Genomic DNA, 23,916 nt, shown 5'->3' on the forward strand with positions numbered 1-23,916 from the left:
GAGGGGTTTTTTTGGGGGGGGGATATTTTAGCGGTTTGGTATTCACCGGCAGCTCTCGTGTTAAATGCCGGCACAGCAAGTTTACTACTTTTACGTTCAATGCAGAGGTACCTGTTGAAGTGGTGGCTGATGGCAGATTTCTTACAGCTAAAAGCAGCGGGTGACTTTGTGGTTGCTCTGCTCAAATATTTCTATTTCTCTTGTTATGTCCGACTCTGCCGGCACTAAGTTAATGTTATTCAGAGCGTTTCTATTGCCGATCCTTGGTTGGTTGTGTTCCGGTGTGTTGGTCCATACGATACGATCCAGCCAATGCTCGGCGTCCAGATTTGTCGCGGTTTGGTAGTAATGGACGCACCTGTGACGCCCAGGTGTGCCGCTGCTGGGGAGCAGCTACCTGGCCGAGTTTAAGTGATGGTGTGGAAGCCAGCGTTACTCAAATCGATGAATACTGAAGTGTTGGATGCGTTGGATTGCTGAAGCCACACATTCGTGACTAAGGAGCCCAGAGACCCTAAACGTGTTTATTCCGTATATATATTGCTCGAGAGTTCCTTCTCTATGGAATCGCACCCACATTTACAAGGGAAGACCTCCAGCTTAATCAACGACTACAAATACTCTCCTCTGGTGGGGCTTCCCGAGCCAAACATTATCACGTCGGAGTCATCGTGCGGTTTGTCCATTCTGGCGTCTGCCGGCTAATAATATTCGTAAAGCTATATGGAGCAGAGCAGAAGGGCCTGCAGTCACCTCCCCGGCAGTGATGGATGTGAGTGTTCCAGATAGCGAAGTGATCGATGGCAGTATTGTTGGGAGGGGCGTTTGGAGTTGCTGTTATTGTGTTTGGCAAAGCTGTGGGGAGGCGGCGGCGGCGGCGGGGGGTGCAGAGGTTGTCTTGACGGGTTTATTGAGAAGCATGATCTAGTGCACCGCCCCGGGACCCTTAGATGTAGTTAAGGGAGGACTGGAAAACAAACGCGGAAGAGTTGCATGGAAGTAGAGGAAGTCTGCATCGGAGGGGAGCGGGAGAGGAAATGGAGGGTAGGAAGCGAGGACGCGGCAGAGGTGGGAATAAATGTGTAGGTTATCTGTTGATGTTGATCTGCTGTGTCCTGAGGGCTTGTGCAGTCATAACAGTGATCTAATCTGCACCTCTGGAGAGCGCACACACACACACACACACCTTCACGGTGCCCATGCCACCAATCATCCATTTAAACCGTCATCTATCTGCCCTTCATCCATTCAGCCCACATTTCAACTTTTTAATTTATCCTCCCCTTTATACCGTAAAATTCCCTCCGTCCTTCCACTCCCACATCCTGCTGGAATCCAATTGGCCTCATCTCGCTCCCGTCTCCTCCTCACCCCCCCCCCCCCCCCCCCCCCCCCCCGCGCCCATTTACCTTCTGCTGCCGGAGGGTTTAATGGACTTTTAAAGGCAGAAGCCGACGCCAAGTATCTCGGATTGAAGCTGCTGACTGCTGGTATTTTGTGCTGATATTCAATATCTTCCAAATTGGCCAATTTCATGGCAAAAATTATCTGGAATATTCAAAAGATTGTGAAGAGCTGAGCAGGTGATAGGTTGGGAGTTTGAGGGCGATGTTATCAATAGTGTATTTTTTTAGGCCGTGCCAATATTACAGGGCTTCCCAAAACTCACAGCACAGTTTCACGTTGCAATGAGACGGGGGGAGTCCGAGCAGTCCTCCTGGGGGGAGTCAGTTTGGCGTATCAGGGACGCCTATCCGGTGTCCGGGGGTCTTTCCTGCACCTGATCTGACATCCTGGATCCAGCCTCTTTATTCTGAGTGCTTGAACAGAACCACTTTGTAAACATTTCACCTTGTTACCGGCCGCTGTGTTTGCACGCGGAAGCCGTCCTTCATTGGGACGAGTCCACTTGGCGTCCCATGCGTATACCCCGTATGCCCGACGTGTTCCACATGGCACGGGCATTGGGGTTGAGTGGCGGAAAAAAGTGTGTGTGTGTGTGGGTGGGTGTAATGTATGTAATTAGACCAGCCCGGCTGCCTGGGGGAATTGTGTGGGAGTGTCGGGCACAAAGAGCACTTAGTGTGTGTGTGTGTGTGTGTGTGTGTGTGTTTATTTGCCACTCTTCTCCATTGCGTTCACCTCAGGGAGATTAAAGTGCGTTTCCCTCAGACGAGGGTTTGAGTAAACAAGCAGCAGAACAGATAAGTTGTGCGTGCAGAAACCAGTACCCTCCTCTGTTTGTCGTTTCCCTTTTGCTCTTGTGCTCTCGTGGAAGCAGCGTGGCTAAACGGCGCCGGAGGATCGAGTTCGGCCGTTGGTCCCTTCTCTTTGTCAAAGTGTCGGCTGTGCCGAAGCATCGCCGGGGCGATAACGGCCCCGCTGACACCGGCGTCAGCCTCTCACTCCCCCTGAGCAGAAGACCCCTCTCTCAAAGAAGTGAGAAACCCCCCCCCCCCCTCCCCCCTTCAAACAACCCTGTAATTTTCCCCTGAGAAACGTCGGGTGTCGCCTGAGCCCTCGGTTCCCGTCGGCCTCGGCCTCCTCCACGGCGAGAGGGGGGGGACACGAGCAGCAAAGACATTCCTGCAGATGAAACATCTGGCGTGTTTCAGGGCTTTGGCTTCAACCTGCACGGAGGTTGTAACGCTCGTCCGTGCACGCTCAGACGCCCAGCGGCGCCCTGCTAAGTTCTGTAATGAGGGGAGTGGAGAAGGGCCTCTACACCTCTCAAATGAGGGAGGCAGGGAGGCGGCGGCCGGGGGGGGAGCCAGCGTGGCTTCATTTCACCAAGCTGCCGCTGATCAAACGGGTTTGATAGCTTTGGCAGAGAGAAAACCCGAAGGCACCACTGGAAAGACATTAACACGAGCGGGTAAGAACCTTGAAAGAGCGGAGCGGCAATCTCGATCTGTTTGGCTCATTTCCCTCGGCACAGATCTATTTTACAGCGTCCCAGACCATTTCCCTCTCTGGATGCTCGCCTCCTGTGATCGGTCGCCGTGTTTGGATGCGAGTGCGATCGCGGCGCCCCCCCCTCTTAAGTCAGCCTAATTTGTATAATTGAATGCAAGTCATCTGATGTGCGGTTCAAAGGTAGGGCAGGCGCCGCCGACGTGCCACCCCCAGCGGCGCACGGGTCTGCGCCTCAGCCAGTTCAGGCAGTGCGGCTTCCAAGCGCCGCCGCTCTCAATGTTTGATTCACCAGCTCAAATATAGACGATTGCGAGAAAAATGTTGGTATTTGGCGGGAGAAGTGGTTCCGAAATGAGCCTAGAGTTTCCCATCGCTCACAGGCTGGTGGAGGTTTACTTTAAGATGCATCTCAGACATTCATGTTCAGGAAGTTTTGTGACTTTTAAACTTAAAGCACAAACAAACGTATAAAACGGCCCAGTTTTATTTGTCGCTTGATATTTTTTTAAAGTATATTTTGGAGGTGCAGTTTTCATCGCATCTCAAACATCTCATTTTGGAAGTCTTCTTTCTCTCTTCCTGCCACAATGATTCAAACCCGACTGCCAAGCCGCCTCCCGATAAGAGCGCCAAACCGGCAGACGTCGTTTCTGTTTTCCCCGTGTTATTGCTGCGGTTTGACGGAGTGACGTGTCGGGTGGAGGGTTTGATTCCCCTCCTGGGGACGAGAAAAGACCGACTCGCTGGAGCGTAAAGCTCCGCGTGAGCGACAGATACAGCCGAGGTGAAAACAAGATGGTGCTCGCGTCCGATGCTCAACCCGCCGGGATGGTTGAAGAGGCCTCGAGTCGGATCCGCAGACAAAGGATTTGCACATAATTGGCTAAAACGAAACGTTTAAAAATGTGAACTAAACCTTGTTCAAAGCAAACACGCTGAATTAATTGGACCGTGGTGGTTTTTACACATTTTCGCTAAAATCTGTCTTGATGATTTGAGGACCACAATTATTCAGCTTCTTACATCTTTTATTAAAGTTGAACATCTCACATTAATTGGTAATATTGATCCATTAGAAGGGAAGTAGAAGGGAAGTCAATAACACGACAGCTAACATTTACACCGCAGCTTCTCTGCGTTTTCATCAGCTGGTGTTTCCCTTCAACAGCTCGAGTGCAGCGGCGTTTACGCGCCGGCTGCACTGCCAATAGTCCAAAAGGATTATGGGGAACACGTTGTTAAATACACAATATCGAGCTGGATTCTAAAGGTTCCAACACAGCTGAAGAATCTCCCTTCTGAGGTTAGCAGCAGACCCGTATACCTACTTCTTCTAAACACGAAGAGGGATCCATGGGAACCAGCTGAGCGTAGTTTATGGTGAATCGTTCCCAGTAAGCAAAAAGAGCCCTGACATGGAAATTACTCCACAATCTGCCACCAGCTACACACGTTATGTGCAATGTCCTTTGTAACGATAACGACACAGAAAAAACGTCCGGAGAGGTTCGAGTTTGTCAAGTAGCCATTACAGACAGATTACCCGTGAATCACCATCGGGGGGGGATTCATAAACCATTAAACACCAGGCTATTTAAAAAGTGGCCAAGCCTTTGTGTGTGTGTGTGTGTGTGTGTGCGCGTGCGAGCGCACGGCCTCTGGGCACATTGTGGTGCCGTTTTGGACGGCTGCCCTCATTCTGATGTCCCCATCGACTCCCTGGCCTACATGGCCGAGTACAGGCCTGCTTCCCGCTGCAGGTCGATACAGACGCAGTGCTGAGGGGACGCCCGAGGCTCGCGCACACACACACACACACACACACACGGCTGCACACTTACAAGCAGGGCAACACAATAGGGTCCGCGCAGTCGCTGCTGCGGACGGGGGGAGTAATCCGCCCGAGGGGGGGGTGTTGCTGCACGCTCTGACGGGGAATCCACATTAGCCTCTTTTTAGCCATGTCATGCTAATCATCCGTGTGGGTGGAGGCCGATGTTATTGAGCACAGCGCTCACACACGCATCCGGACGCCTCCTCTTAAAGGATCAGTGGAGTTGCACGCGGAGGACGGGAGGCGTCATAGGAGCCAAATGTCGACTAAACGACCACTGCTGTGCAGATGAGTTGGATCCTACATTTCCCACAATGCAACAGCATCTTTTTTCTTTTTTTTAGAGCCTCCATACCCGGTAACCAGTGTCTTTCAAACCCCACATGTTCTTTACAGAAAGGTAACCCCCTGATGACATCACTACGGTGTTCTGATGACATCATCACTATGACGTCATCGGGGGTGATTTTCCGGCTGGGTGGAATTCAACGACCCAACGGCTTCACGTGTTAAATTGGAGAAGTGCCCTGAGTAACGTGGAGCGATTGCTTTTTTTTTTTTTTTGGGCTGGGGGTTCGTGGGGGGGGGTGTGAAGTACATTCCGACAGCGGAAGCTTCGACATTCATGACCCATTTCTCTCAGCGCCGCGCCGCCCGGCTCGAGGAGAATAAAAATCCAAACCGATGGAGATTAACGCTCTGCTTGTTCTTCCGCTTCGCTCCTGTGTTCTTTTCCTCTCCAGGCTTTCTCCCCCCCTCCTCCCCCTCGCTCTTCACCCTAACAGCTAGAGCAGTTATTACTACTTAAAGTACTGCGCTTGCTGACAGGGAGGGTGTGTGAGTGTGTGTGAGTGTGTGTGTGTGTGTGAGTGTGTGTGTGTGTGTGTGTGTGTGTGTGTGTGTGTGTGTGTGTGTGTGCGCTGTAAAACACTGGCCTGATGGCTCCTGTGGGTATTTCAGAAGCCGCAGTCGCTTCTCTAAAGTTCAAGCAATTACATTTTCCGACCGGGTGCCATTTGCCAAACAGTCTCTGGCTGTGTGTGTGTGTGTGTGTGTGTGTGTGTGTGTGTGTGTGTGTTTGATGTGTGTGTGGGTATTTGTGTTTGTTTATCATGTATGTGTCTGTCGGTTGGAGACCACCTTGCCTCATACGCGTAGATTCTTACTAGTGAATAATAATGTAGACCTACAATGACTGCACTTTTTGCGTAGCTCGATACTGCACATTATCAGTGGTCGGACTCAACAGGATGTAGGAAATGTCAAACAATAATGAGTAAATTCCCCAAAGGCATCGTGACATCGTCGCTGACCAGCTGCCTTCAGGTCTTTACAAAGCGCTTCATAGTTCAAAGCAAGAAGTCCAACTTTATTCCTCCTTAGATCTCGACAAGCTCATCACACCATCCAATGCTTTGTTCCTTACCTTTCACAATAAAAGCCCTCAACGTACACCGTAGACTGCAATTGTTCCCCTGATGCTACTTTCAGTGGTTCTGGTCAGATAGTAATTTACGTTATGACCATAATAGCACACACGGCAGGAGACGTGCACCAGGCAGGGAGGAACAGTTGGGGCTGTAGACGCGGATGACGAGTTCTGCACGCCGCAGCCGATCGCTGCATGCACGCCGGGATTGCACCGGCGTGCGCCGCGAAAAGGCCGACGCGGACGCTTTCCGATCAAAGACGCCACAAAGCCACATTTTCAATAAAAGCGCTTTGCTTCTTTCTGCTGAAGAGTAACTTTCGCTCGTTAGCAGCCGGACTCGAGTTCAGCCTCTGTTGAACTGGAGAGTCGGTGCGTGTGTGTGTGTGTGCGTGTGTGCGTGTGTGTGCGTGTGTGTGTGTGCGGCGTCTCAGCGAGCAGAATGGGCTGCCACCGGCCTGACAGGATGACAGCTGTCACCAAGGAAATAGAGAAGAGGAGAGCGAGCTGAGACACGGCCTCCAAGGAGCACACGCACACGCACACGTGCACACGCGGCCTGGAAGTCGTGCCTATTCTTTTTTAGCATGTTCCATGCGTGCAGCCATGTTGGTTTGGGAGCCGGAGAGCAGCAGCGGTGCGGCTATAATTGGTTTGTGTTTCGGTAATGCGCACACTTATCCTCACATCAGCAATTACAGTATGTGTATTGAAAAGGAACAAAGGGACAGTGTTGCTGTTTACAAGGTGTGTGTGTGTGTGTGTGTGTGTGTGTCCAGGCTTCCCCTGTGTGCGTGTTGTGTGTATTGAGCTTGTTGTGCTTCATTAGTTTATATTGTAAAATCGATGTTGCCCGTTGTGCTGCGTCTCTTCTTGGACTCGGCGATACGCTGGTGTGTGTGTGTGTGTGTGTGTGTGTGTGTGTGTGTGTGTTTTTGTGTGTGTGCGTGTGTGCGACCACTAATGGTGACCCTGGGGAGGGAGTCCGACACGAAGGTGGGAGCCCCCTAAGTGACCTGGAAAGCCGACCCATCCGTCAACCCTTTCTCCTCTCAGTCCTTTCCCTCCTCCTCTGCTGGCGTTTTTCTTCTTCTACCTCTTTTTCCTCTGTAGTGTCATTACAGCCGTCGCTGCCCTTAAAGCTGAAGCGAGGACCTCCGTGTGTTTCAATGAGCAAGTGTACGATCCCCCCCAAATCCCCCCAATCCCCCCCCCCACACACACACTCCCCTCCCTTTGCCGGAGCACCGTGTATTTAACCCGGCCGGCTAAGCTTAATGGTCCCAGTAAGGAGGAGAGGGGGGTTTAGTTTGGATTTAACCCACCTGACCCCAGCTACTCATATTTGTTTTTCACGCTCTGAAATATACATTTACCTTTTTGATCCGACACCAGCGATCCTTTTTATTCAAATTACATATCGGTGCAGAGTGTGTGACGGGATCCTTTGATGTGTGAGATCGTTTCACCACCTTCATCACTGCTTCCTGTCCCACTCTGCTCCGGACCGATGGACGCGGTCAGATACCTTCTCACACAGTACCCACAGTGATGTCACGGTGCACAGACGCGCCCTGAAGGCATCACTGCTGGATCAGTTGGCGCGGGGGGGCGTGGTTGTAAAAACCTGCTTATTAAAATGAGCCGGAATGCCGGAGGGTTCGACGCAGGTCGGACGGACCGCGCTCGAAATATCCAACGGAGCTTCTCCACGAGCAGGCGGCGTGCGGAGAAGTCGGCGCCTGCAAGGCCGACAGCGGGGTTCCTCCCCGGACGCCGTGACCGAAGTGCCACGTCACGTGTCACGCCAACTTTCATCTCGTGCGTGTATTCAAATCTGACACTTTCCTCGTCCTCCGTCTCCTCCACCTGCGATATGAGTTTCATTGACTTCCGCTGGTTGAGTCTAATCTCAATCAGGATTCCTCAAATACACGAAGCCCAAACAGTGGGAGCAGCATCTCAATCAAAACCAGGCTCACGTACATCATCCACACGGGGGGGGGGGGGTCCGCGGCTAAAATAGATGATTAATCTTGGGGGGGCTCTCGCTGTGCTGTGTGGGACGGGGTGAATGGGGGTCTGGCATCCAGGCGGGGAGGTAATGAGTGGAGCCACAGTGTGTGAGGACCTCTAGCCTCTGCAGTGGAGAGGAGACGGGGGGGCATGAGCGGAATACAGAGAGGCCCTGTTTCCCCCGCTGACGGCTCTGTTGGTTATGGATGAAACAGCAATGCACTGTGGGTAGCCGGTTTGTTTCTCCCCATCAGAGGACGCAGCCCATCAAATGGGCGTCAAAAAGGCCAAAGGTCCCTTTCGTACGTCTCCGTGATGCCAAAATGATTCGACGGCCGTAGCTTAGCATAGTTTAGCTTCCTAGCATAGAAATGCATTCAACAATACAGACGAGCTCAACTTAAAGCAAAACGTTCAGCATTGCCAGTAGCAGCGGATATCCGCCTTCCTGGCTGATCAAGAACACTTGATATATATTTTACACTTTTTCCACCAATATATTCGCTCCACCTAAACTCTGATTACGGCCAAATGTTTCCGAATATCAAACTGTCGCTATTCCCTTTCAGGCTGTTCAGCTACCCGCTGATGTAAGGATCGATGGGGGAAGCCACACTCACAAGCAGCTGTGTTCGGCGCGTATATCTGCAGGATAATTACCCAGCGCAGTGGATTTATGCAGGGCGGGGGGGGGGGGGGGGGGGGCAAGTAACGGCTGCGGATCAAATGTGGATAAAAAACAAAGATGCGGCGCGCTGATGGACAAGATAATATAGGAGTGAGGTTAGAGGGAACGCTTCAAGGGGAAGGTGTCTCCCTCCGACCTTTTATCTTGAGTCGGGGGAGAGGTTTAGGCGGCGGCGGAGGACGGCTCACCCCGGGTTGATTACTCGCACGGGGGGGGTCGCGCAGGAAGTTTGAGTTCACGGCGGCAGCGCCCCGGGAGGATCCGCGGCGTTATTAACTCCCGCCCGCCTGTTCCGATCCGTTCCCACTTGACATTAGCGGGGAGAAAATGACATGCTTTTAGCGGGGGCCGCCTCGTATAAGAGGGTTACCTCTTGTCATTTAGAGGCAAGTGCTGGTGGGAGCTGACGGCGGCCCCGGTTCTCAGGAATAACCCGGTTTAGAGGATGGAAGGCGAGGAGGGAGACGGAGACGGTGGGAGGAGAGGATGAGGCGCTGCCTCCCTTTCTGAAGGCGAGGGGGATAAGCGACATTTTCATCTTGCATCACGCAGAAGGGACATCACGCCGCCTTCGGGGGCTGCGGCCTCCCCGTCCTATCAGAACTCCCGTTGTTCGACCCGGCACGACGCCGATTGTAAGCCGCGACGTAGCGCGTCGGCTACAGAAGGGGCTTCGTTTCATCATTACTGCGTTCGCTCCCGATGCTCGCAGCTCAGTCGCCACTTCGTTATTCTACTAACCAATGCAAAACCTCCCAGATCTTTAAGAAACCTCAACCCCCCCCCCCAGGGCGGACCACGGCGCCACGATGGAGCAGCGGCTCTTTGGGTTTGTTTGTCCTCTGCTTTGTGTGGTCGTTAAAGTTGTCACACTCCGTTTGGATCAAAGCGGCACAAATTAACGTCCCGAATATTAGCGGTGACACCTTGTTAATGGGGCAGTGGGGGGGAAGCTGGGTGGGGGGGGTCGTGGCTACGGGATGTTGCTGCTGGCTGACGGATGGGTTGTGTTTACCTTCCGTCACACGTTGTGTTTAAACGCACAAACCACAATGAGAGAAGTCACCGCGGTGTTTTTGATTTGACGAAAAAAAGGCCGCGGCGCCGCCTCGCCTCCGCCGGTAAACGACAACCGGCGGAGGCGACTCTCGGCTGAGACTTCGTCTCGGCTCGAGGCGCTTGTTGGAATTATTGTCAAATACCTTCACGCAGACACACACAGACGCTCACAGCCGAGTCGAATCTCAGCTGGCCAGACCGAGGTGGACGGCTTTCATCGCTCCGTCTGCACGCGCACACAGACACACACAGACACACACACACGCACACACACGCACAGACTAAACCCAAATGCAATGAGCTGTGAGGAGCGTTTGTGTGACGGAGCGGTGACACCGCGGTTAGCGTTAGCCTCCTTTCGCCGTTCCCACGGCATGGCTGTCAGCCTGCGCTTAGCTTAGCGTCTTCATCAGCCGGGGATTAGCATGCAGAGCTAGCCGGCGCGCGGGAGCTGAGCCGCCCCCCCCCCCCCCCTCTCTCTCTCTGATTAAGCGTGATGCGTTTGAAGCCTCCGAGGGGAGCCGCCGCCGCCGCCGCCCGGCGTATCGGCTCATTGTGTCGGGAGGTGTGTGCGCGGGATGCTAAGCGGATGTTTAGTGAATGCAGCTTAGTGGAGAGCGGCCTCGCTGTCAGACGGCCCACACCAGTCCGCGGCGGCAGGACGAGGTCGAGCCTCCACGCGGCGCCACAGTGCGCCGGTTTATTTACTTTTGGCCCTGGTGCAGCAATCGCACATGGCCGATGCACGATGGGAGCTCCTTTACTCGAGAATGCGCCGCGCGGTGCGAGCTCGGGCCTCCGCGTGAATCCAAAGCTCGCGCTGCGGAGCGGATGGAGCCGGTTGCGAGTGTCCTCTCGCGGAAATGGAGGTTTAGTCCTTCCCGAGCGTCCGGGGAGCGTCTGGCGTGTCCCAGAAGCCCGCGCGGACCATTTAGGAGAAGCGAGTGCGCCGCAACAAGTCCCCCGGGTGCTCATTACGGAGCACGGCGGTCTGTGAAAACCAAAACACGACTCACAACCCAGATGTAGACGGAGATTTTCTCCGCCTCGCGTGGTTCCGTCACGTGACCCACGGCCGCGGCGAGCCAAGGGGTCAAGTCGCGGGACTTCATGTCCCGGCATATGGAGGTCTGCCGTCATCACAATGGGGAGCGCAGAACGTCACCGAGTCACTTTCACAGTTACGTGCTGTCGGCTTTTTTGTCAATATTTCCATTATGTTTAATTAGAATAATAATAATAGCCTCCGATCAATGACACAGCAGCTCAGACGACCCCCCCGGTTTAACAGCTCACCACGTCCTACTACGGCTTCAGTCATCAACATTCTCACCGCTCTGTTCTTGTTATTATGATTATTGGTACAATTGCAAAGCAGAAAAACAAGAGCTTCAGGTTGAATGATCAGAATCATAAGCGTGTATCAGGCTGGAAGTACTTTGATTGAATAAAACCAGTGAAACAATAAACCAAAAACAATATTTCAAGGATTCCACTTGAGCCGAATTATCAAAACTAAAAGTGCTCATTACTCGCGGTGGCCTTTCAGAGCGTTCAATCATCGGGCTTTTTAACAGTGACTCTAGAATAATTTGTGCACTTATCTTGTCAGGAAATAACAGATCTTCAGGCCTCGAGGGGATCACTTGTTTTATCTTCATAACTTGGTCCCTCTCGTCTCCGTCCCGCTGCGATGAAGCCGCCGCTTTTGTCCCGCGTCTGAACCCGAAGCCAGCGAGGACTGAAGTAACGTGACAGGTGTAGTTATTTGCATTTACTTCGCCAAATGACCTCAGTCACATGCGGAAATGTTTTTTTCTCCCTATTTTAGTGGGAAACCCTGTTTGTGCTGCATGTAAATGAACCGATAGCAACAAAGAGGCTTCAGTGGGATCGACCCTCTAAACGCTACAAACAGGCCTCAGAATCAGGATGCATTGGCATGCATGAGGCGGAGGAGGGGGGGTGGGTGGCCGACGGGCCTCCGCGGCACCCTTGGGCGACGCTGGCCTCCGCGTGTGTGCGCGCCGCGGATGAGTAATGGCTTCCGACGTGCGCGTCTCTCTTGTCTGGTCCTCCATCCGTTTCATCATTACAAGCCATCAATCTCCCCCCGTCAGCCCCCCCCCCCCCCATGTCTGTAATCCCAGACATGCTCCTTGTCTGCAGGGTCCTCCTCCTCCTCCTCCTCTTCCTCGCTCTGTGTCTCACCTGAGCCCCAGTTTAATTTCGCTGTGAGAGCAGCGCACACACACACACACACACACACTGTCAGGAGTCAGGAGTTTAGTGTAATTGACTCTCTTCCCCAATAGGAATCATTATAGAGGTCACATGACGGGGAGGAACCCCGTCAGCTGAGACGTAAACATGGGCCCTCCACAAATCCATGGCCATTACTCTTAACAAACCACGATGGATCGGGTCCATCGATCGGTTGCCTTTTTTTCTTTTTCAAACACACACCGAGCCGGCGACTGGCAGGAAGTCAACCGGAGACGGGACTTTGAAAGCCGGGAAATGACTTCGTCCCACTGCCGAAAGCCGCGGAGTCCGTCGGGCTGCACTCACAGCGGTCGCGACGGATTCCGGCGGCGGCGAGACAACGTTAACGAATATCTAAAATAGACAAACTGGTGAAGCTGCAGACTCCAGCATGAGGCGAGAGACACTTAATTGAATGCGAGCGGGACGATTCAATTCGCTAATTTGAAAGGGGCGCTTCAGAATAATAATTCCCCGGATTATAACATATTAATGTTAGCGCGCGGGCACGGCGAGCTCTTTGTGTCACTTGTGAAATGAGTAATAAATAACGCGTCGTGCTGCCAGGTTTCCTGGTCCAACGGAGTAATTGACTCTCCGCCGCGCTGCTCCGAGGTCATTACCTCCCCGCTGATGATTCATGTGTTCGCTAATTGCTCTGACATCATCCTTGTTGCATACGCTCGCTGCCTTTAACTCACGCGCACACACACACACACACACACACACGCGCACACTAGGCGAAGCTGCCAATGTTGTGTTTACATTTAATCTGCGTAGTTTTTGGAGTCACGCGCCGGCCTCCATGTGGCCGCACGTCTGACCTTGACTCCTCCCACTAGGCCGCGCTATTCATAGGCCCTTAATTAGAACAGCATCCTCCTCATGAGCACACACACACACACACACACACACACACACACACACACACTGCGCTCTCTTCACGTCTGAGTTGCGTTTAACGCGCCCTGTTTGATTTGCCCTACTAAAGTAATGAGTTTGGAAAGCAGACAGAAATGGTGAAGTGTGCTTTGGAGGAGCCGGGGGGTAATTTGGAGTCTGGCGGGGGGGGCCGCGAGCGGAGGTACACGCCGTTGTTTGACGCTCGCACACATCGGTGGGAAGTGCCACACACTACACTTGTAGTCAAGTGTGTGTGTGGCACTTCAGCCGGCTCGGGCAAAACAAAATGATTTAAAGTGAAAGTACCAGCTGTGTTTATACCTGTGGGGATTGTTAATTACTCTCAGTGACTCGTCGGTTGTGTTGGTTTATTAGTCCGAGTCCGAGTCCGCGGCACGCAAACCGCCGTTAATCTGGCCGGTCTGTTTCCTCGCCGACGGGTGACGGATTTCTGCAAACGGGAGCCGTCGGCCGACGGAGATGAGAAGTTGGACCGTAAACAAAGCGCGGAGTAGATTATCACACACGGAGCGATTTAGCGGAGCCGTTTAACAGGTCAGAGCAGCTTATTCCCAACAGGTGAAGAGGAGATAAGGCCGCGTCTTCAGAATGAAGAGATAAAGCGCCACACCTGTTGGTGGTCCGAGAGTCGTGCATTTGATCCGATTACGCAGGTTCTCTGTTGTTTGTTGCACAACGTGTGCGGAGTTGATCGATACAACACGAGCTGCCGAATTGATTCATTTAGTTTGAATTATTCCCAAATATGCGTTTTATAGTGTGAGCGTTTTAATATTTTGATTAAGATCCTTGTCGTGTGGAAATGCTCGTATTGTTCCCCTCAGAGGGAATCTTTCTCTCAAACCGCCCAGCTGCCTTTTTGGGAGTTCTTCCTCTCGCTCACATGAGCCGCTTTCTGAGAAAAATGCTGACTTGAAACCCCCCCCCAAAAAAAATAAAAACACTAAATACGGAAAATAAGCCCAAGATTTCAGCTGGATGCTCTCTGTGAAGCGTCACTGCCGGCCCTCAGAAACCTTTGTGTTGGTTTGGCAGAGCTGGAATAAACACACACACACACACACAGACACACAATCACCATTATCTCCACTCATTCAGCATATGTCAGCATACGCCCCCCCGCTGAACAGACTTCTGCTCCAAACGTCCTGACCCGCGATGGAGGGCGGGAGGGAGAGCAAAGGGGGCCCGATTGTTGCTCCGAGGCCCCTCCCCCTTTGTGTGTGTGTGTGTGTGTGTGTGTTATGAAACGTGCATCCATATTCAGCCATCTGTTCCCGGGCTAATTGGCATGCATGACAATGTTTTTCCATCCCATAAAACCTAATGAAAACCAACACCCCGCCCGCCCTAATATCCCTTAATGCCATCGCTCGCTCTTTGCCCCCCCCTCCCCCCCCCCCTCATCCCCCCGTACAACATTACAGGCATAATCACTCTGTAGTGGCCATTAGCGGCCCGTCTTCGGGTCCAAAGACGTCCTGCTGCCGCGCGTCAGACGATCCGAGGCCCTCGCGCACTTCCTGTGTAGTTTTAGGGAGGGAAGCTTTCGGGGGGCCGCGGGGGGCTTCAACGTGCAAGCGATTTCCTCCTGAATGCTTGTGGCTCCAGCAGGCAGACAGGCGGAGAAGGCAGCAGCGTGGGACACGAAAAGCAGCAAGTGGACGCATTAGGAGACGGACAGAAGGAGCCGAAGGTGGAAACGTTGTATTAAATGTATTTAATGTGGAATTATGTCATCGGTTGTCAAACGCACAGAGCTGATCGAGCGTCTTCCCCAGATGGGACAATTCTGGAGGACTCGAGGGGACGTTGGGTTCAAGCCGACTTGACTCGCGTCGACGTGGCGTGAGACTGGACGTTGTTTTGTTTAGACCCCCTTTGGGGACACGCGTGACCCCCTGGCCCGCTACCTGAGACTGACTTGACTTTCTGCAAACAGGACGCCAGGTTCGTCCTGAGCAGGTCTTGATCTTGACTTGCGGTCCCAGCTGACCGATGACGGTGGACACTCGAGACATTCTCGCCACGGCAACGCAGCGAGTGTCCCTCGGACATTTTCCACCCCACCTGCGTGTTTTGTACTCTTGGAAACGGGGGCATCCCGGCTGGACGGCGTCCAGCGTTCACTCACGACGGGACGTCATTGTGTTTCCACAAATGTCCTCGCGCTGACAAATCGGCTGTGCTTTGTCGCTGGCAACCGACTGGCTTTTCACCCCCCCCAATCCACCGCCGCCTCTCTGTTCCTCTTTGTCCCCTCCGTCCTTTATTGCGCCATTTTCTGTCCCCACCCTGTGGTTTCCCGCTCGCTCGCCCCCCGTTGGAGGTGTCACAGGCAATCGGCGCCAACGCAACGGGAGGATTTACGGTTCAGGCGGTTCGCAGCGTGTGTGTGTGTGTGTCGCACAGGTACACGGGTACACACACAGCAGAGGATGCTCTTAAAGGCCGCAGTGACCGATGTCCTGCTCTTTCTGTGTGCGTTGTTGGCCCTTTTTGGCGGAGAGGTATTAGTCCAATCGGGGCCCTTGACCCTGCTACAACCCCCCCCCTCAGCCCCCACCCGTCCGAAGGAGGCCGCCGGCCCGGACCCTCCGGAACTCTCCGAGCCGCTTCCATTCCACGAGGGTCGCACGCCGCCGCGCCGCCACAGACACACAAGCTGTTCTTCATTAAGACCACAAACACCAGCTATTGAGAGAGGAAAACAGGGGGGGCGGTGCCCCTTTTCGGGCAGGAGATAATAGAAGAAGGGGGGGGCAACAACAACGACAACAACAAAGACTCTCATTGTGGCGCTGTCATCCAATAAGACGCCCGACACCCAGAACCCTCAGCCACCCTCGCCCCGTGCACCCCGCCGACTCTGCTGTTCCCATAGCAACAAGACACAGGGAGGAGGAGGCAACGGGAGGCGGGGGGGAGGGTGGGGGGGGGGGGTGAAGAAGAGAGGAAGTGTGCTAAAGATTAGGATGGAATTTTGCTGCTGCTGCTGCCGCTGCCTGGATTTGACCAATCTGGTGTTGAGGCTTTAAGATGCTCTAATTCCTTTTCCCTGACTTCCCTCTATCTCTCACACACACACACACACACACACGCACGCACACACACGCACACGCACACGGAATCTCTCGGTTAGGCTCATGTGAGCTGGAAAGCATAATATTCGGGGGATAATTCTGAGAACTGCGCTGTCGAAGAAGAAGTGGGAGGAAGTAAAGCATCATTTTTCCATTAAAACGGTTTCGTTAAGCACCCAAATATTAAATACTTTTTTTTAGTTCTAAATATTTTAGTTCACGCGATCCCTTCGTGCTTGGGCACCAAACCCCGAGAGGACAAACGTTATTGATTTGTGACCTTGTGACCCCCCCATTAAGACGTAAACACGTATTATGCTCCCGACCGATTTATTGTCGGTACGTCGGTGGCTGCTGTAGAGAACCCCGCCCCTAGGGGTCAGAGGTCGTGTCCTCCGTAGGTGGACCTCCTGCTGGCTGGAAAGGACTTCACCAGCAGAGGACGGTTGGCTGCTTTGAAAGGACCTCGTCCACCAGAAGCACCGCGAACACGGGATTTGCAATTTACAATTCAATTCAATGCAACGATACATTTTTCTCCAAAGAAGCGGATTTGTTTAAGGTGACTCTGCATTCGGTTCCTGCTGCCAGTTTCACCTCGAAAAGAAAACTACATTAACTGCCCGCAATTCGGTTCATAATACAAATCAAAAGGCAGAAATTGAAAGCGATTCATATTCACGAAGGTCATCGTTGACCTTGGGAGCAGATATTTATGATAAGATATTCTAAGCCTAAGCTTCGCTTACCGTGGGAGCGTTTATTTTTCATCCGTGTCGTTACTGAAGTCAAATATGAGAGAAATAAAAGTCTGTTGACCTGAAAATAAGTTTTGAATAATCTAATGGCGAGATTTCATTTTCAAGACACCATTGAAGTGTCTCCGTCCCCCGTTATCAAAGTCATTAATGTTTAATGTACTTAAGTATCAACACCGTCTTTATCTGCAGCTTCAACTCCTCAGGTGTTTTTATCCGGGTAGAAAAATATCAAATGTAGATTAAGACCTGAGAAACAACCAAGATTACACGTATTTCACCCACCAGCGCTTCCCTCATATTGTGTGTGTGTGTGTGTGTGTGTGTATACGGCAGCGTGTGTGCGTGTGTGTGTCCTCTCATTAGCGCGCAGTAGCTCGTTAGCACGGAGCTAGCTGAGCGTCGGGGCACCAGGCAGCTTCATTAGCCACTGTGACATTTATCTGATCCACCGCCGCGTCTCCATGGCAACCCTCAGATGCAAACACGGCAACGCGTACCGCCGAAATCACACGGCCTCACGTGGACCCAGACCCACAGACCCAGGTCCTCCAGCAGGGACCGGTCCACCATAAACAGACCCTGGTCCTCCAGCAGGGACCAGTCCACCATAAACAGACCCAAGTCCTCCAGCGGGGACCAGACCACCATAAACAGACCCAGGTCCTCCAGCAGGGACCAGTCCACCGTGGACAGACCCAGGTCCTCCAGCGCGGACCAGCCCACCATAAACAGACCCAGGTCCTCCAGCAGAGACCAGCCCACCATAAACAGACCCAGGTCCTCCAGCAGGGACCAGCCCACCATAAACAGACCCAGGTCCTCCAGCAGAGACCAGTCCACCGTGGACAGACCCAGGTCCTCCAACAGGGACCGGTCCACCATAAACAGACCCAGGTCCTCCAGCGGGGACCAGCCCACCATAAACAGACCCAGGTCCTCCAGCAGAGACCAGTCCACCGTGGACAGACCCAGGTCCTCCAGCAGGGACCGGTCCACCATAAACAGACCCAGGTCCTCTGGCAGGGACCAGTCCACCATAAACAGACCCAGGTCCTCTGGCAGGGACCAGTCCACCATAAACAGACCCAGGTCCTCCGGCAGGGACCAGTCCACCGTGGACAGATCCAGGTCCTCCAGCAGAGACCAGTTCACCATAAACAGACCCAGGTCCTCCAGCATGGACCGGTCCACCATAAACAGATCCAGATCTGTTAGAATTTTAGAACAACAACAGATTTCTATTAAACAACAACATATGATATGAATGTTTTGCATCAATTTGTGTGTGATAACATCTCACCACATGTGCGTGTGTCACGGTGTGTGTTTGGTTAGCTGACCTTGGCTGCCCTGCTCCCTCCGGGGTGTTGGGGGCCATGGGGGGGCCATGGGGGCCATGGGAGGGGGGGGGGGGGGGGACTGATGTTTCTCACTCTGCTTGTCAACAAGATTAGTTCCCCTGTGGGACCGTTACACACCCTACAAACACGCTGCCAATGAAGTGTGTGACAGCTCGGCCCCTCCACCAAACCCACTGAAGTGTGTGCGTCTGTGTGTGTGTGTGTGTGTGTGTGTGTGTGTGTGTGTGATTGTTTGCACTGTGATCGAGGGGTTAAGGGAGTCAGAGAGGATGTGTGTTTTAGAGCAGAAACAGAAGGGAAAAACAGCAGGAGGATCAGCGCAGCCAGCCTGAACTGTAGCCTGTGTGCATGCGTGTGCGTGTGCGTTGCGTCAGAGAGCCCATGCTGAGCTCTGAGCTGTGCTTACTCCTGGACCTCATCTGCATCCGTCTCTCTGTCTCCAGCCTCTCCAACGTGGAGGTGACCTGCCTTCCTCTCCCATCTGAGACCTGGAGACTCTCACAAGCGCAGATGGACAATGTTCAATCAATGATGTAATCGGCAGGTTACTAGATAATGAAAAACAATAATCTGTGACGGTAGGTCACATGACCACGGAGACGTTTCACCGACTCTGCAGTTCTCCTCAGATCTGCACGCTGCTTTTTCTCTTAGCGTCTTTCAGCTGAGTTGGCTCATTTAAAAGCCAATTACCGCGGCGCGAATGAGCTTTTAGCCAAACACCGCGTCCAGAACAATAAAAGCGTGCAAACTGCCCCCCCGTCCCCCCACCCCCGTCCCCCCCTCCCCGGGCCGCGTCTGAGTGAAGAGTCAGCAGGAACCCAACCGCACTGTAAAGGGTCTCTTTTTTTAAAACGTGTGCGTTGTGAGGACCACGGCCGCGCGGTCGTAACCGGGCAACAACGCGCCTTCTACCTCCTCCGTCCTCTTCGTGCTAAGCTAAGCTAACCGGGTGGCTCTAAGGGAGCGAGAGGAAGCTGGTGAACGAACGAATGGTTCCTCGGTCTAACGTGAGGCAACAACATCACTTCTTCTTCTTCTTCTTCTTCTTCTTCTTCTGTTCTCAGCGTAGATCGGCCCCCTGTCACGGCCCCCCGGAGTGATGGAAGCAATAGTTAAGCCATTAAGGCAAACGATCGGCTCCAATTGAGAGGGGATGGGAGGGCGGGGGGGGGGGGGGACGACTTAATCCCACGTGCACGCTAAAGCTAAAGCTCCGTCTTGCAATAACACTTTGTCAGTCTTGGTCGGGGGGGGGGGACTCATTCCTTTGTAGCGAGCAGTTTTAGACTCATATTCCATCGTCTCTGTTGCCCCCCCGTGTCTAAACATCAGCTGACAGGGCCGGTAACTCCTCTGTTCCCCCCCACTGCCTCGGGATGGCAACTCCCCCCCCACCACCCCCTCGCAATTCATCGGACAGCTCAGCGAGGAGCGGTTGCTGCCCCCGAGGACTGTTTGCGCCGGCTCGTTGACTCCGCCTCCGGTCGCGGCGTTTTATTTAACACCTTTAAGTCCTTTAAAGAATCGGCCTTTCTGCAGAAGATGGATGGCTGCGTCCAAAGGTCTGGATGTCCCCCCCCCCCCAACGTGCAGCCATCTTAAATAGGCCGCCAGCCTCCATGGCGTTGGTGGCGCCGTCACGCCTCGTCCCGCAGCTCTGAGGTCCACCTCCATCCTTCGCCTCCGTACGCGTTCCAGATGTGGAACCAGCGCCTGTCAAAGGGCCCCTGATCTTTCGGCGACCCCCTCCCTCCGCCGCGCCGCCGATCCGCTCCAAAAAAAAGGCCGACGATGTCGGGAGTGAATCCTCTCTTGATGCGGCGGCGTCCTGAGGAGACCCGTTGGCAAATCCCCGATTCCCCCGCTATGAGAGAGAAATCCACTTTTCGGGTCAGCGGGACGCGCCGGCCTCCTGGCGGCGTCGGCGGGCTTCAGGGCGATCCGCCTGTGAACCCTGGCATCGCAGGCCGCCGAGGGCAGAGCGGCGCGTTCGGGCGGTTTCAGAGGCCGTTTATCGATTTTCAATTAGCTGCAGAGCTCCTGTCCGAGATGTGCTCCTCAGGACGCCGCAGCCCGACGAGAAAAGCTCCCGCTTCACAATTCTGCCCTGAAGAATGTTCTGTTTTGGACCTTCGGGTAACCGAAGGAGTGTTTGTGTGTTTGAGGAGATTCTCTCACCGTGACAACAATGCGTCACTAAACAGAAGAGGGAAACAGTTTGTTCTCGGCTCTTGAATAGATGACATTTTGCAGCTTTTCAAAAGCACAGCAGGGTTTTATTTCACGTGACACACCGTGTGTCCTCTTTGATTTTTCCTTTTCAACTAAATAGCAAGACTTATATATATTCATATCAAATATTATATAAATGTTCCGTTTAATTGAAAAAAGGCTCCAGGTCGAGTTCTTCTCCCAATTTACCCCCAAAACGTGTTATTGTCCAGCTGTCCACGAGCCGCTTGTACCATATGAGCCGCTAACGCCCCCCCCCCCCCCCCCCCCTCTCTCTCCGACAGTAACGGCACAGCCGGGAAGATGAACGGGGCGCTGGAGCATTCGGACCAGCCGGACCCGGACGCCATCAAGATGTTCGTGGGTCAGATCCCGCGCTCCTGGTCAGAGAAGGAGCTGAAGGAGCTGTTTGAGCCGTACGGAGCCGTGTACCAGATCAACATCCTCCGGGACCGCAGCCAGAACCCCCCCCAGAGCAAAGGTAGGCGGGACTCCTCCCCCCCTCCCCCCCCCACACACACACACACACACCTTTTCTATTTCCTCCAGCTGAAGGAAACGGAAGGAGGAAGCTGCCATTCCTCCAGCTGACATGCTGACATCCTTTATTAGTCCTATTTCCTCCTTTCTTCCCTCCGTGTTTCCTCCTTCATCCGTCTTGTCTTTATTCTCTCCTTCCGCACTCAATCTTTCTGACCTTGTTCCCTTCATCTGTCCTCTCTCCCACTATGAGTCTGATCTGTGATGCAGATATAAAACCACCATCCAAAGTGTAAATTAACTCGGGGATGAATTTCCACGCCGATGGGTCGGGCAGGAGGCCGTTCGTCAAGTGAACGATTTGCAAGCAATTTAAACTGATCAATGTATTTATTGATTCATTTCCTCGTAGACTCCTAGGAGGCCAGGAGGGGAGGCGCCCCCTGGTGGACATTAGAGGGAATGCCGAGTGCGCTGCGCTGTTTCTTTCACAAACGCTGACTCCTGTAGGTCAGAGGTCAACGGGGGCAGTGCCAGCAGATCACCAGCAATAAAAGAGTTCACTCCGCGCACGCGTGGTCGACCCCGGGAGCTAACGGACAAACTAATGCTAATGCTAATTAGTGATCCTTGCTTGCTAAAGGACACATTTCATTTCATTCAAAAGGGGTCGGCCGCCCAGGACTTGGTCCGGAAAGGCCGCCGTGCTGTAGGCGAGCGCCTCCCTGGGCAGCGTCACAGAGGCAGACGAGGTGACGAGAAATGTCGGGTTCTGAAATGGAATTTCCAACAGCTAAAAGCGGCGGCGTTGCTCACGCGTCCTGACGGCGGCGTGCCATCAGGAGCCTGATGCCCAATCAACTCCTTTTGTTTGAGTCTTTTAGCCTCGAGATGACTCCTCTTCCCGCCAGTCTCCTCTGCCTCCGTCACGCACACACACAGACGCCGCACGCACGCACACGCCGCACGCACGCACGCCGCTCGCACACACGCCGCTCGCACACACCAGAGGGGCCAAAGTTCCTCCTCGTTTCCAGCAGCTTCCTCAAATCTCCCGCTCCGTCTTCGCCGCCCTTGAAAACGAGTTGTTTTCGTGGCTGATGAGTCGAGAGTAGCGCTCACAGCCGCTTCCACCGGGGATCAAACGCACGCCGCCACATCGCGAGCCTTTTTGTTTTGCTTCTTCCAGAACAATCTCCCCCTGCACGGCTCGTTTTTTTATTTATTTCTTTTTTTTCGCTGTGGCGCCTGCAAGGTGGAGTGTTTTAAGAGGAAATGTAGCATGTGATTGGGCTCTTACTGGCCTCGCTGCTCGCTCTTGTTGTTGTTGTTGTTTACCCACAGTTAAGTAAGCCGCGCAGCCTCGTCTGACCTCGCTCGATTCCGGGGAGCCGCAACGCCCCGTCGCCGCTTTCACCGGTGTCAGGAAAACGCTGGCCCCTCGCTTCCCTCGCCGTGTTTATTTTAAATTAGCTGCGGTGTTGTTTGAAAAGTAGCTCGGCCGTTCAGTTGCGTGTGCGTGTGCGTGTGCGTGTGTGTGTGTGTTGTGGGGGGGGGGGGGGGGTTGATCCCGCCCTGATGCCCCAGTTGTGACCCACGGACACTTTCCCCGGCTTTGTCCCTCGCGTGGAGCAGCAGCTTTAAATGAGCTTGTTAGTCCCGCTGAGACGCAGCGAGCAGCTCCTCGCCCTTTTTTTTCGTTCCCTAACGAGCCGCACCACGTGAAGACGCGTCTCCGTCCCCCGCTCGCCGACAGGTGGAGCTCGGAGGTTCCCATGGGAACGAAGGGGTCGGCAGGTCTCACATATAGTCCATTTTATTTTCATCGGGTTGAACCGGCGTGTTTTGCTTTGATGTAAAATGTTATTTTTCATAATGGCAATCAGACTTTGGACTCGCAAAGCTATGAATAAATTACTGATTAATTACAGGATTCTGGAAGATAAAAAGACTGAACGCTCGCTCAGAGCTCCGGCTGCAGCGTCAAAACCACAGAGTGGGAATCTGGAGATCAGCGTAATCCTTCTGTTTTATTATTGTCGTCCTCTGGCGTCACATGACGGCCGTACGTGCTGTTCGAGAGGCTCCTTCAGCCCGACGAGGATCGGATTCCTCCAGCAGACACCAGCCTGGAAGCTCTCGCCGTGGACGGATGTCCTCGCGCCTCCAAAGATCCACGTTGCAAATGATTTAAACGATCTCGGGTTCGCGAGACGCCAAAGCGCCGGTGAGCTCTGCTCCAATAACATCCCAGAATAGTTCCTTCTGGCCCCCGAAAGCATTAAACGGTGTCGCCGTCGTGCGTCACGCCGAATCCATTTTCGCAGTTTGACCCGGGTGTGTGCATCCGAGCGCTTCGCGCCGACCAGGCCGGTCTGGGGAATATCGCGGCGCCACTGTCGCTTTAATGCGCTCGGAGTTAATAAGCAGATGAGTGGACGAGCTGGGGAGGGAGGGGGGTGAGGGGGGGGGCGAGTGAGAAATGGAGCAATTTGGCATTTTGTGCTGAGAGAGAGAGAGATGGAGATGGAGGGAGAGATAAAGAGAGAACCAGACAAAGGAGCCAGAGGGGTAAACAGAAAATGGTCCTCTCGCTAAAACACGAGCGTATAAGCGCCTTGACGGGTTTTGTTGCCGCCGTGTGTGTGTGTGTGTGTGTGTGTTTTGGCAGGGGACGGGCGATGTCATTTATCTTAATGATACAGCCTGCCCACATGAGCCGCCCGAGACACAAGCGCACACACTTAAGTTCACGCGTGCACGCGGTAAGTTTAATGTCTTCATTAACGCGATATCCTGCGTCTCTGTGCACAACGAGAGAAAATAAGCGCATAAATCAGGAGGTAATTCAAGAGAAATGAGCAG

At 53.4% G+C, this 23,916-nt stretch overlaps 1 protein-coding gene across 50 annotated transcripts in view; it reads left to right on the forward strand.

Annotated features, from left to right (window-relative positions):
* celf2 (cugbp, Elav-like family member 2) overlaps positions 1-23,916 on the forward strand; it is a 115,918-nt gene that overhangs the window by 50,200 nt on the left and 41,802 nt on the right. For all 50 annotated transcript variants that reach the window (XM_078101314.1, XM_078101317.1, XM_078101319.1 and 47 more), the window contains one exon: positions 20,856-21,052. In XM_078101314.1, the coding sequence (XP_077957440.1) occupies positions 20,856-21,052 (197 nt within the window). The remainder of the gene's footprint in view (positions 1-20,855; positions 21,053-23,916) is intronic.

This window comes from Gasterosteus aculeatus, chromosome 4, assembly GCF_964276395.1.
Source record: "Gasterosteus aculeatus chromosome 4, fGasAcu3.hap1.1, whole genome shotgun sequence".
Lineage (NCBI taxonomy): Eukaryota > Metazoa > Chordata > Actinopteri > Perciformes > Gasterosteidae > Gasterosteus > Gasterosteus aculeatus.